Consider the following 14,766-nt stretch of genomic DNA (forward strand, 5'->3'; position numbering starts at 1 on the left):
AGATTTGCGCAGGGGTGATGATTTGTGATGGGCAGCCATTTCAAAGGGAGATTGAGGATGCAGGGAAGGGGCGGGAGCAGGGGTCAGGGGAGACTGATGAAGGACTGGGAGCTGGCAGACAGTTGGCAGCCACTCGAATTAGGATTCCTGTCCCCCACCGAGTCTGGGAGGTGGGGCCCTAACCTTCCAATGACTACATTTCGAAGGAATGACAGAGAGACATTCCTGAGCTTTAGGAGATTTGCATATGCATCTCTAGGGGACAGAGGAGGATGTGACAGCGCTAAGCCCCTTGTGGTAGGTAAGCGTGTGTTGGTTAGGACACTCAGTTCTCCCGGCGGCATTTAGGGGCTGGGGTCATCCCAGGGACAAGGCTTTGCCCCTGCAGGAGCCCCGCTGGAGTGTGGCTGTCTTAGTGCAGGGTTCAGATGGGGTCACACCTACCTGCCCAGAATTCACGTGCAGAACCAGGATCATCAAAGAGCTATTGAGCTGAGACCAGAAGGGAAAGGAGCCAGTCAGGGGAATCTGGGTGAGAGCATCCTGGGGAGAGGGGCAGTGAGGGCAAAGGCTCGGAGCAGGTCCACAGCTGACCACCCAAGGTCAGCGTGGTTGATGGTGGGGGTCGAGCATGGTGAGGTCAGGAGAGGGTCATTGTGGGTACGCCAGCTGTTCAGGCCCTGGAAAGGGGTTTGGTGTGGTTTTTTTAGAGTAGGTTTATGTTTAAGGAAAATTGAGCAGAAAGTACAGAGTTCCCATATATACCCCTCCCCCCAAACAATGTCACCTGTTATTAACATTTTACATTAGCAGTATGTTAGTTCCCATTGAAAATTGGTATTAGTGCATTGTTATTAACTCACGGTCACCATTCACGTCTGGGGTCCCTTTGTGTTGCGAATTATATGGGTGTTAACAAACACAGGATATCATGTTATGCAGAAGAGTTTCCCGGCCCCAAAATTCCCCCCAAGAGTTTGGGTTTTATCCTAAATAGGACAAGAAGCTCTTGGAGGGTGAGTTCAACAAAAACTGATTAAAAGTATTAAATCCATGTGGGGAGCGCGTCAGGAAAGTTGCCGGGATCCAAGCAAAAAGGAACGGTGGCAAAGGTGGAAAGATGGAGCAGAGAGACCCTGGGGAGATGGGGCCACAGGATTTGCTGATGAGTCAGGTTTATGGGGTGAAGGAAGGATGAGGAAGCAGGTGATGCTGGTTTTGTTGGCATGAGCTCTGAGGCTGACGGTGAGACCGTTAACCAAGGCCAAGGTTAGGGGAAGACCATCCCTCTTCATGATGGAGCCCTTCCATCACTCACCAAGTGCTGCCCCATGTCAGGCTCTGAGCTCTGTCCCCCAAGGACAAAAACTCAGGAAGTAGGTCCTGGGCAAGCCCTCGCTTTACAGGTGAAGAAGCCCCAGAGAGGCTGAGTGTCCGTGGGATGTGGCGGACCCGGGATCTGAGCCTGGACTGGGCGGGGCGGTGGGCGGCGGCAGTGCCCGTGTGAGCCGGTGCCCTCCTGTGTCCGCAGATCCAGCAGGCCATCCACGGCAACCTGCAGAAACACACGGTGCTCATCATCGCGCACCGGCTGAGCACGGTGGAGCGGGCGCACCTCATCGTGGTGCTCGACAAGGGCCGTGTGGTGCAGCAGGGCACTCACCAGCAGCTGCTGGCCCAGGGCGGCCTCTACGCCAGGCTGGTGCAGCGGCAGATGCTGGGGCTTGAGCCCGCCGCGGACTTCACAGCCGGCCACAGGGAGCTGCCGGGCAACGGCAGTCACAAGGCCTGACCACAGGGCCCTGCCTCTCCCAGTGGGGCAGAGGCCCCAGAGCAGGCCCGGCAGAGGTGCCCACGGGGGCCCCCCATCCTAGCCACCCCCACTGCCCTCTGAGCCCAAGCCCATGGCACTGGAGGGGGAGGGCCGCCTGCCCTGCCCCACAAGTCACTGCTTCCTGCATCTCTTCCCCGGGTCCCTGCCCTGTTCCCCAGGCCACCACCGGCCCCCTGCTGCCATGAGCCACCCCTGCCAGTCTGGGCACAGAGACGCCACTGGTCTCTCGGGCTGGTCTCCCGAAGCTTCTAGGCGAAGGTAGAACTACCTTTTTAAACCAAGATCTTAACCAGGTTTTTTTACTGCTTGGTTTGATGGCCCCCATCAACTCCTAGATTTCAAAAACATTTTTCTAATTGGGAGTAATGATGGGCAAGGTCCCTGAGATGTTCTGGAAACTTCTAAGCCGGGAGTGAATGACCCTTCTCCCTAAGAGCCTGGGGGTATATCAGGGAGAACTGGGTCTCTGCTGTTTGCCCCTGGAGAGAAGGGGCTTCCAAGTCCCTGTGGTGGTGGGAACACGGCGGGGTGGGGGGACTTCCCGTCTTGCCCTCTTTCCAGCTTCGTGAGTCAGGCCAACAGTGGGTGGGGAGTGGAAGGCGCCTGCCTGCCCATCACCCCCCAAATCTAAGCCAGTCTCACTGTGAACCACTACGAACCTTAACTAGGGGAGTGAGGGGCTAGCCAGGCCTGGCGGAGCCTTGGGGGGTCCCTGGCCCAGCGCCCAGCTTGAGCCCCTCCCCCTGGCTTGCCCCTCCTCGAACCCTCTCCCCTGGCTGGCAGCCCCCTCTCCACATCTGCCCCGCTGCTCTGCCATTCTGAGGCTCTCTGGACGTCTGGGAGTCCGGTGCACGGGACGCTGGCAAAGCCCAGGCCTGGCTTTGTAGGGGGTTTGCGAGATGTTGGGAGAACCCGGTCAATAAAGTATACTACCTCTGACCCCTGACCTCTGACCTCTTCCTGGGCCATCTGCCTCATCGCCTGGTTAGGTTTCTCTATCAGGCACTGCCTGGTGTAATTGTGGGGAGACTCTGGGTAGTCTAGGGCCTCCCCCAATCCAGTGTCCCGGTGCCCTTCACATCCCCAGGACCCCCAGCTGAGACACTCACATCCATCCATCTGTCTCCATGAGGCTTGTGCAGGATAACAGATCGGTCTCCACTAAACCCCCGGGGTCCTTTGTGCCTCCCGGGAAAGCCGAGACCCAGCAAATGCCACCTGTTTTTTTCCGTCAGGGACAGAACACCCTACGCTCACCAGCCTGTGGCACCAAGACATGTTACCCAGCAGTACAGCTCAATCAGAAGGGAGGCTTAGGACTGGACACAGGAAGACCTCCTGGTGGTAGTTCGTTCTTGCTGAATTGTGCGGAAGTCTGGGGTCCCGGGAGAGGGGCTGGGGCAGTGGCTTTTACCAACAGGTATGGAAGTATTTGAATATTTTTAACAACCAGTGAAGTCACACTGCATACACCAGCTCCATGTCTGCCGTGTATCCATTTTCCTGCCAAATAAATTGAGGCCTGAGGCCCAGACCGTGGCCAGCTCAGTCTCCTGCTTGCCCTCAGGGGCTTGGACCTACCTTGAGCATCTTATTTATCTAGGACCCTCTGGCTCCCTCCCTGAAGAAGCCATCGTGAACCTGAGAACTGGGTGCCCCAGCAAGAACCTGCTCAGGCCCAGGCTGGGGTATCAGGTGGAACTGGAGAGATACCAGGTTCTTAGCATCTGATCTCATTTAATCCTCACAACAACCAATTCTCCCCGCATTTTAAAGTTGAGGAATCTGAAGCTCAAAGAGGTTAATTGATTTACCCTACACTACACAGCCAAGACCCCGCAGCTAACCCCCGCCAAGATCAGGGAATGAAAAAGTTTCAGGGCATTGTGTTATCTGGACTCTCTTTGCCATGCTTACCATTCCATGATGAAAATAAACACAAATTTTAAAACGCTGTGAAAACCCAACAAGGTACGTGTTGTTGTTCAGTTGCTCAGTCATGTCTAACTCTGCGACCCCAAGGACTGCAGCATGCCAGGCTTCCCTATCCTTCACTATCTCCTGGAGTTTGTTCAACAATAAGATACATTGCTGCTGCTGCTACTGCTAAGTCGCTTCAGTCGTGTCCGACTCTGTGCGACCCCATAGACGGCAGCCCATGAGGCTCCCCCATTGCAGAGGTGAGCTCAGTTCAGGCAAGAGGAAGGTTGAGACAACTGTAAGGAGCTTCCCCATTTGTCTTCCCCTTTCTGGGCCTCAGTGTTCTCACCTGTAATGGGGGATGTGTCACAGGGGTGGAAGGAGAAATTGAACCTCTTGCCTGGGAAGGTGGGGGTCCTTGGAGGAGGGTGTGCTGGTTTCCTGTGGCTTCTGTAACCAATGACCGCAAACCAAGTGCCTTAAAGCAACAGAACCATATCTTTCCCAGACCTGGAGGCCAGAAGTCTGACAGGGCTGAGCTCCTTCCGAAGGCTCTAGGGGAGGGTCCTTCCTGCTTCTGGCGGCTCCAGGGGTTCCTGGCTTGTGGCTGCCTCCCTCCAGTCTCTGCCTCCATCATCGCCCGGCCTTCTTCCCTGTGTCTCAAATCTCCCTCTGCCTTTCTCTTGTAAGGACATTTGACATTGGATTGTATGCCCACGCGAATTATCCAGAATCATCTCACCTTGAGATTCTGAACCAGGTCTGCAAAGACCCTTTTTCCAAGTAAGGCCACTCTCACCGGTTCCAGGGATTTGAGATGGATCTCTTTAGGGGGAACCTTGCAGCCTTTGGGCTTTCCCAGTGGCTCAGCGGTAAAGAATCCACCTGCAGTGCAGGAGCCACAGGAGACTGGGGTTTGATCCCTGGGTTGGGAAGATCCCCTGGAGAAGGGTATGGCAACTCACTCCAGTGTTCTTGCCTGGAGAATCCCATGGACAGGGGAGCCTGGTGGGCTGCAGTCCATGGAGTCGCAAAGAGTTGGACACGACTGAGTAGCGTACACCTTGCAGCCTTCTTTCACGTGGTTTCTGCATCCCCTACTCTGCCCCACCCCGGGGGGCCCCTGCCCCGGCCCAAGGCCACCTCAAGAATTCCTGTTTGGTTTAGGGGTGGGGGGTTGCAATGCTCAGAGGGCAACGGCAGCCATGCTTGAGTCAGGCTGGTTATGACAGCAATCACTGGACCGGAAGCAGAGGCCTCAGGCTGGAGCAGCCTGCTGCTGCCAGGCCATGTGTCCCTCCTGTCAATCAGATCCTAGCCTCTGAGTGCTGAGAACCCTCCAGGGTGTCTCAGTGCATCGGGTCCAAACACCTCCCTGTGTCCTCTGCCTGCCTTTCAGTAGCTCCTCTCCAGCCACACAGCCCTTCTTCTTCTCCTTGAGCCAGTCAAGCTCATTCTTGCCTCTGAGCCTTTACACTGCCTGTTCCTTCTTCCTGACACACTGTTCCTCCCCCTGGGTTCCCAGATGATTCTTTCTCATTTCCCTCTCAGCTCATCTGTCCCCTCCTCCTCGGCAGGTACTGAGTGTGGGGTTCCCCCCGGACACCCTGATCTGTTATCATCGCAGCACTTGTCACCCCCTGAAATCTCTGCCTCTTTTGTTCTGTTCCAGGCACAGGTGTGTGTGCTTTGTATGAGCTGCATCACTTAATCCTCATAAAACCTCTGAAAGGGTAGGTACAGTGTCATCCCTGCTTTACAGATGGGGAAACTGAGGCACAGAGAGGTTAAGTGACCTGCCCAAGACCACCCAGCTAGTAAAGAGTAGAACCAGGATTCACACCCAAGAAGAATGTGTATGTTTGATCCCAACCACACAACACCTGGGAGTATGAAGACTTAAGAGTGTGGATTGGGGCAGGTAGGTTGACCTGCAAGGGAAAGCTTCTCATCAAACATGAGACTTGAGTTCTTAAACCCGAGTCTCTCCAGGAGCCAGGTAGGTATCATAGGTGAGTGAAGCCAGCCGGATATAATAAAAATCAGACAATGTCTTGATTTCTCTTTTGCTTTTCCACTTTTGACATAGTACAGAGAAAATCTGTTCAATTAGTCTGTAAAATATGGTGCAAGCTTGAAGATAAGAGGTAACTGAAGCTCAGTGTCAGCTGTTGCTGTGTAGTTGCTAAGTTGTGTTCGACTCTTTGCAACCCCATGGACTGTAGCTCGCCAGGCTCCCCCGTCCCTGGGATTCTCCAGGCAAGAACGCTGGAGTGGGTTGCCATTTCCTTCTCCAATGCATGAAAGTGAAAAGTGAAAGGGAAGTCGCTCAGTCGTGTCCAACTCTTCGCAACCCCATGGACCGCAGCCTACCAGGCTCCTCTGTCCATGGGGTTTTCCAGGCAAGAGCACTGGAGTGGGTGCCATCGCCTTCTCCAGTAATTGGTGACAATAGGGGGTGGTGGGGGTCATGGCAGACAGGAGAACTCACACCCCTTTAAAGAGCATGGCCAGGGGACTTCCCTGATGGTCCGCTGGTTGAGAATCTGCCTCCTGATTCGGGGGATGTGGGTTTGGTCCCTGGTTGGGGAGCTAAGATCTGACATGTGTTGGGGCAACTAAGCCCGTGTTCCACAACTAGGGAGCAGCCTATTCACCACAACTAAAGACCCTGCATGCCAAAACTAAGATCTGATGCAGCCACAAATAAATAAATAAATTTAAAAATAAATAAAGGGGATGGCTGGGACTCAGCTCCAGATCTGGGGACATACAGAAAGGTGGCCTCGAATTAGCAGACTTTCAGATGTTTCCAGAGAAGTTGGAAATTTCCAATTGTCATGTGAGATTGACTGCTTTTTATAGATTGGCTTAATTACGTTTACAAAACCAAGGGTAAAATAACACCTCCCTAGTCTTTGGACTGTGGGTTATCCATTAGCAGCCTCTGTGCTGGACTTTCCTGTTCTCCAAAGTTCTTGGAGTTTCCCCAGCAAGGTGCTTCCATGGGGGATCCCCCCAGCCCAACTCCATTCCTGCCCAGACTCCTCCTTCCCTCCTCCCCCATCCCCCTCTCTTCACCTCATCCTTCTCTCCCAGCCTGGGAATTCCAGATTCTTCTCCCTCTCCCAGGCTGAGGTCAGCTCCAGCTCCCTAAATTGCAAATCTGAACCCCAGCGTGGGCCCTAGGCAGACAAAAGAACCTTCTGGAGACCAAGCAGGCCCCTTTCTGGAAGTTACGTATGATTTTCGAGAATAAATGATTCATTTTGGAATCATTTTAGGTTTGCAGAAAAGTTGCAGTGATGGTAGAAGGCGTTGCTGTATCCATACCCTCACCCAGCTTTGCCTTATGTTAGCATCTCACATGACTGGGACACATTTGTCACAACTAAGAAGCCTACACAGGCACAGCACTGGCAGTGAAATGCCAAGCTTTTTTTGGATTTCCCCAGTTTTCCCACTGTGTCCTTTTTCTGTTCTAAAATTCAATTCAATTCAAAGATAGGTTTTAAAAAATTGTTTCTATTAAGATAAAATATGCATAACATTTACTGCTAATGACACTTAGTACATTGACAGCGTGGTACAACCATCACCATTCTCTCTTTCCAGGACATTTTTATCACCCTTCCCCCCAAAAAAACCAGGTCCCCATTGACTGTCACCCTCCATTCCCCCACCTCCCTCAGACGGTGGCAACCACTAGGCTGCTTTCTGTCTCTGTAAATTTGCCTGTTCTGGACACTTCATATGCATGGAGTTGTAGACACTGTGGCCTTTTCTGCCTGACCTCTCTCTGCGTCATGTTTTCACGGTTCATCCATGTCTATGTCTATCTATGCCTGTATCAGTGCTTCATTCCTTTTTGTGGCTGAATAATATTCCATTGTATGGATGGGACCCATTCTGTTTATTCTGTTTGTCCATCCATCCACTGCTGAACACTTGGGTTATTTTCAGATTTCGGCTGTGGACAGCGCTGCCATGAACATTCACATTTTTGTGTGGCCGTGTTTTTGATTCTCTGAGGTTTATACTTAGGAGTAGAAATGCTGGGTCGTATGATCACTCTGTATTTAACGCTCTGAGAAATCACCATGCCGTCTTCTGCAGTGGCTACACCATTTTACATTCCCACTGGCAACGTATGAGGGTCCAATTTCGCCACATCCTCACCAACACTTGTGATTTTCTGTTATTTTTTGGTTTCATTTAAAAACGTTTTTGATTCTTTATTGAATTTGTTATAATATTGCTTCTGTTTTACCTTTTGGGTTTTTGGCCACAAGGCACGTAGAAGCTTAACTCCCCGACCAAGGACTGAACCTGTGCCCCTTTCACTGGTTGTTTAAATGGTGGTTTAAATGAGGTCTAAATCACTGGGCCACCAGGGAGGTCCTCCTATTTATTTGTTTTAAATTACAGCCATCCTAGTTCTTGCCTGGAGAATCCCAGGGACGGGGGAGCCTGGTGGGCTGCCGTCTACGGGGTCGCACAGAGTCGGACATAACTGAAGCAACTTAGCAGCAGCAGCAGCAGTGGGCAGAAGGTAGACAGCCATGATTTTTGAAGCTGACTTTTTCTGTATTACCATTCACTGAGCGAATACAGCTGCCTTCCTCTGGTTCAGGCACTACACGAGGCAGTCAGGGGAAAGCATGGCACTTGGAACTTCAGGAAAAGCGCCATCTGGAAGGGAGACAGGCAAAGATACAAGCAAGAAGGAGACAACGGAGACAAGCTGGGGGGCTGTGGAGACCCAGAGCAGGCCTAATCCTGGTGTGAGGGTCTGGGGCCAGTGAGAGGGCAGAGGTAGCCCTGGCTTCAAGGGGTGAGTGGTGGGGGGTAAGCGGTGTCATGAAGCCCAGATAGTCACCCAGGGCCTGTGTGCTCAGAAGAGCCCCACGTTTGATTTAAAGCTCTGTGGCTCTGTGGCCACCATCTTGCCATTCCTCTTCTTTTTAAATATATATATATTTAAAATTGGCTGTGCTAGGCCTTAGTTGCAACATGAAGGATCTTCAGTCTTCATTGCAGCATGTGGGATCTAGTTCCCTGACCAGGGATCGAACCCAGGCTCCCTGCATTGGGAGCATGGAGTCTTAATCACTGGACCACCTGGAACTTTCCTTGAAATTCTTCAGTTCTGAACAAGGAACCCTGCATTTTCACTTTTCTCTGGGCCCTGCACATTATGTACCTAGTCCCAGGTGGCTGTCCTCGCTAGAGGCAGGGGTCTGGGAAAGCCTCTCTCTACAACTGAATCTTTGGCGTTTAGTGAAGGGGGCACTTTTGTCGTTGTTGTTGTTAATATTTTTAAAGTGCAGAGAATTCTATAAGCAGCACTCTGCTCCCCATCCCAGATCATCACCCTGGACATTTCTCACCATCAGAGCTGTCTGCTACAGGGCACCCCACTCCCCAGTCGCTGCCCCCTCCCTCCTCCACCCTGGCCCCTGAAGCGGAGCTGAGTGCAGCAGATGGGTTCTTCCAAACAGCTGGTCTCCACAGACTCTGACCCAAAGCATGTGTTTTGGGAGGAGGCCGTTGATCTGATTTGGGGTCATGGTCAGAGCCGACAGCTCCAAGGACAGAAACCCAAGACCTTGAGATGTTGCTCATGGTGGGCTCTTTGAGGCTGAGCATGCTCAAGTGGGCACTGGAATGACGGTCACTCCACTCCCTAGCACGGTGGGTGTGCCAGGGCTCTGACCCCACCTTCCCCTCAGACTCCCAAGTCTGCTTTCCCCCCATCTGGCTGCAACCTCCCTTACCTCAGGAAAACATCCATAGTTCATTGGCTTGGAAATCATCTCCTCCTCTTCATCAGGGCTGCCCTGGTACAGTTGTGCCGATTGGACCTATACAAGCTCTTAGGGTGTGGTCCCGTGTTGAGCTCAAAACTTTACACCATGGGACTTCCTGGTGATTCAGTGGCTAAGACTCTGAGCTCCCAATGCAGGGGACTGGTCCCTGGTCAGGGAACTATTAATAGATCCCATGTGAAGGCAGTGGTGCCCCGCTCCAGTACCCTTGCCTGGAAAATCCCATGGGTGAAGGAGCCTGATGGGCTGCAGTCCATGGGGTCGCTAAGAGTCGGACATGACTGTGCAACGTCTCTTTAACTTTCCACTTTGATGCATTGGAGAAGGAAATGGCAACCCACTCCAGTGTTCTTGCCTGGAGAATCCCAGGGACGGGGGAGCCTGGTGGGCTGCCGTCTATGGGGTCGCACAGAGTCGGACACGACTGAAGTGACTTAGCAGGAGCAGCAGCAGCCATAACTGAGGATCCCGAATACCATAAGGAAGATTGAAGACCCTAGTGCCACAGCAAGACTCAGCACAGCCAAATAAATCCTAAAAAACCCCAAACTTTACACCAGGATGAGTGCACTCAAAGTACATGGGCCAGAGGGGGAACATAAAGCCATAAAGGGGACCAGCTGTAAGATATTAGGGAGCGGTGGGGACTGTCGTGAAGTGAAGACCTCATTACTCCTTGAAAGCGGGCACCGGCTGCTCACCTCGGCCGCTGTCAACACAAGGAAATGTGTATGAAATGGGGCCAAGTCTTCCGATGTTTCAAGGGAAGTGGGTCAACCACATTTTGTGATGTCTTGACTTTAACAGTAGGTATCTAATTCAAACTTTTAAAAACTACAAACAGGGCAAACAGAACAAGTTCTTGGGCCTCTAGATTGTGAGCCCTGGTTTATACCCACAGCTTAGCTCTGAATTATTCCCCTTGTTCTTCGCTTGGGTACGAGGTATTGGTGTGCATGTGGGGAGACAGAAGCTCACTGCGGTAAGAATGCAAATTGGGAGAACAATTTGCCACATTTAGTAAAGAAAGAAAAAGAAAGTTGAAATGTGCAAACTCTGCAACTATTCCACCCTTAGAGCAGTGGTCCCCAACCTTTTTGGCCCCAGGGACAGGTTTTGTGGAAGACAATTTTTCCAGGGGCTGGGGGCCAGGCAGGATGGTTTCAGGGTAATTCAAGCGTGTTACATTTATCGTGCACTTCAGTCCTATTACTATTATTATATCAGCTCCAACTCAGAGCATCAGGCATAGATCCCAGAGGTTGGGGACCCTTGCCTTAGAGGAGTGGTTTTCCTTTTTTAAAAACTGAAATAAAATGCACATAACATGGACTTCATTACTTAAACCATTTTAAAGCATAGAATTCAGTAGCTTTTAGTAAATTTGCAGTGTTGGGGAACTGTCATCACTAGCTGGTTCCAGAACATTTTCACCACCCCGAAAGGAAATCTGTACCCAGGAAGCAGTCACTCTCCGTTCCCCTGCCCCACCCCCTGCCAGCCCCTGGCAACCACTAATCTGTTTTCTGTCTCTATGGATCTGTCTCTTCTGGACATTTCACATGCACAGAATCAGACATATGTGGCCTTTTGTGTCTGGCCTCTTTCACTGAGCATCATGTCTTTAGAATTCTATGTTGGAACATGTGTCTGTACTTTATTTTTTATTGTGGTGGAATAACATTCTATTTTATGCCTAGATCCCGTTTTGTTTTTCCATTCATCTGCTGATGGATATTTGGGTGGTTTCCACTTTACAACTATTGTGAATAGAGCTTATGTGAACATTCATGTACTTGTTTTTGCGTGGCTATACATGGCATTTCTCTGGGTAGAATTACTGGGAGAGCAATGTGTTTTTAAACTTTGCTTTCACTGCAGTCTTTATTAGTAAGAGGAACATCTTTACCTCCCTACCAAGCACACATGCACCGAAAACAAAACCTTCACCAAGGAGTAGTATTCATTACAAGTTATTCCACCCTATATCACTGAAGGAAAATTTGACTTCATGATTTAGGTATGCCTCAGGCTATTTGAACAATATTGCTCTGCAGCAATTAGCCCAAGGACGCTTGTGGCCACCTGGTTTTCATTTGCAAATCACTAGAAACAATGGAGAGGTCTTTAATTTGGTTTTTAAAAATATGGTACAGGATATATGGTGAAATATTTTGTGGGAAGAAAAGGCATATTGGATCCATACATATTAACTTGGAAAGACCTCAAACACATAAAAACAAGCAAAAAAAAAAAAAGCACGTTGCAGAAAGATATTATGATAGTGTTTATCTGTGTTAACACAAAACACTAGCAAATCTATTTCTTGGATCTATAAATATGTGTACAGAGTTCAGAAATCAATCGGCTGGGAGGCTACAGGCTCCATTCATGCTGGAGTTTGTCTCTGGTGATTGGAGACTAAAAGGGCACGAACATGCGATGCTTTACTCTTTTGTTAAGAATAAAAGTGGATTCAGAGCAAATAGAAGAAAAGGTTAACAGTGGTTGGTTATGAGCAGTGGGTACACGTGTTTCAGGATTGGGTGTCCGTTTTCCCCGGGGCGGGTGGGAAGGATGGGATACTCAAAACAAGCTAACCCAGTCCTTGCATGATAAGTGCCCAAGGGGCCGTGGAGGACAAGATGGAGAACAGCTGTTCTGATTTATGTTTACTGAAAACAGAAGTTGTTGAAAAGCCCAAGAGCCAGCCAGTGCATCCAGCCGAGACGCTCTTCCAGACCTGAGCCCCTGCCACAGGCAGCTCCATCCAGTCAGACATCCTGCCCTCCTCCAGGACCTGAAGTTCTAGAAGACTGCACAGAGCAAGGACTTTCAAATTCGAGACCCAAACAGCCATTTCTGCTGATGTAGTTATTTCTGACCCCAGGTAGGAGAACTATTATAATTTCAAATAATAATACAATAAACAAATGCCTTTTGTTTTTTTGGCAGATGGCTCTGAAAGAGGCTGTTTAATGTTTACTTTTTTAAAAAAAAAGTAGTGGTACAGTGCACGTAAGGTAAAAATTGGTCATGTTTGAAGATGTCAACCCACTCCAGTATTCTTGCCTGGAGAATCCCATGGACAGAGGAGCCTGGTGGGCTACAGTCCACGGGATCGCAAAGAGTCGGACATGACTGAGAGACTTCACTTCGCTTCACTTCAACTCAGACTGGGACTTGAACCCACATGCCAGGACTTGGGCTCCCAGGTGGCACTAGTGGTAAAGAAGTGGTCTGACGATATAGGAGATGGGAGAGATGTGGGTTCAATCCCTGGGTCAGGAAGATCCCCTGGAGGAGAAAATGGCAACCTGCTCCAGTATTCTTGCCTGGAAAATCCCATGGATGGAGGAGCCTGGCAGACTACAGTCCATGGGGTCACAGAGAGTCTTAACCACTGGACTGCCAAGAAATTCCCCATTTAACTTTTAAAAAGCCCATTTATTATCTCCTTCTGTCTGATTGCCCAGCTGCAGATACCAGTACTGAGATGGATGATAATGATGATGACTATTCTTGTATAAAGCATTTTCAACATACCCAGCTCTCCCTAAGCACTTTATATAATATTAACTCTTTTAATTCTCACAACAAGCCTATGAGGCAGCTACTACTATTAACCCTGTTTTTCCAAAAAAAAAAAAAAAAAAAGAAAAGAAAAGTGAGATTAAATAACCTGCAGGGGACTTCCCTGGTGGTCCACTGTTAAGAATCCATCTTCCAATGCAGGAGACCTGGGTTCGATCCCTGGTTGGGAACTAAGATTCCCCCATGCCTTGGAGCAGTAAGCCCTCACGCTGAAACTTCTGAGTCACAACAGGAGAAGCCCATTCCCTGCAACAAAGCAAATAAAAATAACCTGCAGCAAGTCCCAAAGCTGGGATTTGAACCCTGGCCACCTGAAACCCCAGCTGGAGCACTTAACCATTGCACCAGGCTGACTGTGAGATTATACACATAACCAGTTTTCCACCCCACCCCTGTCTTTTTTTCCACCCTGTTTTCCACCCTTTTTTTTTTTTCCACCTTTGTCTTTTTTTCCTTCCCTTTGCAATTAGTCACTAGGGGTTACCTGTGCTAGCCCCATGGAGTTGGGGCTTGCTGAAGAGACGTCTGTGCTGAGTCACCAACGGGGAGGGATTTAGAAATAGATCATCAGCGTGACTTCCTTCCACTGGTTTCCTTTTCTCCTTGGATGGCGGGGTGGGGGCAGGAGGAAGTAGTCCACTAAAGAGCTGAGTCACCCTGGGTGGTCCCAACAGATTCAAGATGACAAGGACATGCCTCACCTTGTTGCAGGCCCTCACCTTAGATAACCTGAGATCACTCATTCAGCTGATGGATTATTATTTATATAATTATAAAACATTTTCTAGAAGTATTATTTCTTTATTTGGCTGCACTTCCAGGCTTGTAAGATGATCTTAGTTCCCTGGAGGAGGGCATGGCAACCCACTTCAGGATCCTTGCCTGGAGAATCCCATGGACAGAGGATTCTGAGGGGCTACAGTCCATGGGGTCGCAAAGAGTTGGACACGACTGAAGTAAATTAGCACGCACACATGCAGGTCTTAGTTGCTGCACACGGGATCTTTAGTTGTGGCACACGAGATCTAGTTCCCTAAGCAGGGTTGGAACCCAGGCCCCCTGCAATGGGAGCGCAAAGTCTTAGCCCTTGAACCACTAGAGAAGTCCCGAAAACATTCCTTTTAAATCTTTACATTCTGACTGACTATACACAGATCAGAGAATAGAGCCGTGAGGTCTGCCACCTCAGTAGGGTGCCAGACGCCCACGGATCAGTGTTCATTATGTAGCAGAGAATTGCTCTTCACTTTACATTTCCCTGACCTGCATTCTCTGTCTTGTCCATCTTTGTTGTTCAGTCACTGTTATGTCTGACTCTTTGCGACCCCGTGGACTGCAGCACACCAGACTTCCCTTTCCTTAACTATCTCCCAGAGCTTGCTCAAACTCATGTCTGTTGAGTTGGTGATGCCATCCAACCATCTAGATCTCTGTCCTCAATCTTTCCCAGCATCAGGGTCTTTTCCGATGAGTCAGCTCTTCACATCAGGTGGCCCAAAGTATTGGAGCTTGTCCATCTTACAAGCATCTTAGTCATATGCCTTGTTGAGCAATGACTTATTATCATTGAGTGCTGGGTACTGTGTGAGG

At 50.0% G+C, this 14,766-nt stretch overlaps 1 protein-coding gene across 3 annotated transcripts in view; it reads left to right on the forward strand.

Moving 5' to 3' along the window:
- The window catches only part of ABCB9 (ATP binding cassette subfamily B member 9), a 29,469-nt gene extending 26,696 nt beyond the window's left edge, over positions 1–2,773 (forward strand). For all 3 annotated transcript variants that reach the window (XM_069557743.1, XM_069557742.1, XM_069557744.1), the window contains one exon: positions 1,532–2,773. In XM_069557743.1, the coding sequence (XP_069413844.1) occupies positions 1,532–1,792 (261 nt within the window). In that variant the 3' untranslated portion in view covers positions 1,793–2,773. The remainder of the gene's footprint in view (positions 1–1,531) is intronic.
- The last annotated feature ends 11,993 nt before the right edge of the window (positions 2,774–14,766 follow it).

This window comes from Ovis canadensis, chromosome 17, assembly GCF_042477335.2.
Source record: "Ovis canadensis isolate MfBH-ARS-UI-01 breed Bighorn chromosome 17, ARS-UI_OviCan_v2, whole genome shotgun sequence".
Taxonomy (NCBI): Eukaryota; Metazoa; Chordata; class Mammalia; order Artiodactyla; family Bovidae; genus Ovis; species Ovis canadensis.